We start from the raw sequence: 1,995 nt of genomic DNA on the forward strand, positions 1-1,995 counted from the left end.
AAAGCCAGGCACAGGCCATACCATCTACTCATCAGATCTAACAAGCTTTGAGGAAGAGGATGTAATAAGCCATTCTTGTTTCTGAGAAAAGGAAGAACACTGTGCTCAATGGTGCTGCTTGGACTTGCTGGAACCCTTCACCTGGCCTGAGAATCCTTGTGGGCTGGGGGTTGTAGGGTCTGCTTTGAGGAGCTGTGGCCTTATGGGAAGGAGGCTACCTCCAGGGGCTTAGGAATGGGGCATGCAAGGCTGGTCAAGGAGACTGGTTGGGTAGTACAGAGCCTAGATCCCAGGTGGTCAGGGCAGTGGACAGAGAGCTTCCTTTGGGCTCTGCACTGAGAAGTTTAGGATAAAGGGTCTGGGTTCCTAAGGAGAGCAGCTATCATCTGAATTTGCTGGTAGAGCCTAGTCTCTTGGTCTTAGTCACCTCCCTTGTTTGTTTAGATGCTGGCTAATGGCTACTCTATGCTCTTGGATGTTCTGACTAAGAACTAAGAGAGGGACTTGCTGTCTGGACTGGTGAGGAAGAGCACAGCTTTGACTAAGTGGTGGCTCATATCTGTCTGCAGAGAAGAGGGATTTGCAGTTCTAGCAACTGGCATTCAGGAGGGTACAGGGGTCCAGAGGAGTTTGGTAAGTGCCTCCCTGATGTCACGGTTCCTTAGGCAGTAGATTATAGGGTTCAGCAGGGGAGTCACGACTGAATATATCACAGACACCAGCTTGTTGAGGTCAAAGGAGCTGATGGCATGAGGCCGGGCGTACATGAAGGTGGTGGTGGTGTAGAAGATGACAACTACCACCAAGTGAGAGGCACAGGTGGAGAAGGCTTTCCTGCGGCCTGCCTTTCCTGGAATCTTCAGCACAGTGATGAGGATGTGGGCATAGGAGACTGTGGTCACTAGTAGGGAGGTTGCAAGTACTGCCAGGGCTGCCACAAAGTCTAGTGTTTCAACAGCCGTGGTGTCTGAGCAGGACAGTTGCAGTAGGGGTGAGACATCACAGAAGAAGTGGTTGAGAGCATTGGAGCCACAAAACCTGAGGCGAGAGATGAGAGCTGTGGATACAAAGGAAGCCAGGAATCCTCCAAGCCAGGCACTGAGAGCCAAATACAGGCACAGCCTTGAATCCATGATGGCTGAGTAGTGTAGTGGGCGGCAGATGGCCAGGTACCGGTCACAGGCCATGGTGGTCAGTAAGAAGCACTCAGAAGAGCCAAGTGAAAGGAAGAGGAACAGCTGGGTAAGGCACCCTGAGAAGGAAATGGTCCTTGCCCCTGCCAGGAGACTGGCCAGCAGCTTGGGCACCGTGACTGTGGTGTAGAGGGTCTCCAGCACTGACAGATTGGCCAAGAAGAAGTACATGGGTATGTGCAGCTGCCGGCTGGCACTGATAGTGCCCACAATGACCAGGTTCTCCAGGACTGTCACCACATAGATGGTGAGGAATGACCCGAATAGCAGCCCTTGCAGGTGGCACAGCTCTGGGAAACCCAGCAGGATGAATTCTGTTACCAAAGTATTGTTGGAGTTGCTCATGGCCCTTTCCGGTTGGAGAGGCCACTTCTGAGCACACTGAGAGACTCAAGTGTGGTACATGATGGGGCCAGGCTACTGTTCCATTGGTCAAATCTGTTGGCAGCCCTGTAACCCCTTCTAGGATCTCAAATGCAAGAATGGATGCTGTCCCAGGACCCAGGGAATTTCCTGCTAAAGCTCCCAGGGCTGACCATACTTGTTTGCAGGACGAGGACAGAGTTATAGAGAGGAGTCTTACTGTGCACTTTTAGGACCTGCTGCAGTGTTTACCTGTTATTCCACTTTTGAGTTCAACTTGTATATTTACCAATAGCTAACACCTGTGCAGTGGCCCTGGAGTCTGTGCACATCGATGTGAGGAGGCACACCCCTCTTACACATTCATGAATATGCTCTCAGGTGCATAACCTTCCCTGACCCCGTATAGGTATAATGAGGTGAATATCTATGTGTATGC

General features: G+C 51.4%; 1 protein-coding gene across 1 annotated transcript; it reads right to left on the minus strand.

The window, feature by feature from the left end:
* Positions 1-552: 552 nt before the first annotated feature.
* On the minus strand, positions 553-1,585 carry LOC103725844 (olfactory receptor 6-like). Its single transcript, XM_008823183.1, has one exon. It carries the CDS (start codon positions 1,536-1,538, stop codon positions 603-605), a length of 936 nt encoding a protein of 311 aa, XP_008821405.1. The 5' UTR covers positions 1,539-1,585; the 3' UTR covers positions 553-602.
* Positions 1,586-1,995: the final 410 nt, after the last annotated feature.

This window comes from Nannospalax galili, unplaced genomic scaffold (assembly GCF_000622305.1).
Source record: "Nannospalax galili isolate Female #2095 unplaced genomic scaffold, S.galili_v1.0 scaffold49, whole genome shotgun sequence".
Lineage (NCBI taxonomy): Eukaryota > Metazoa > Chordata > Mammalia > Rodentia > Spalacidae > Nannospalax > Nannospalax galili.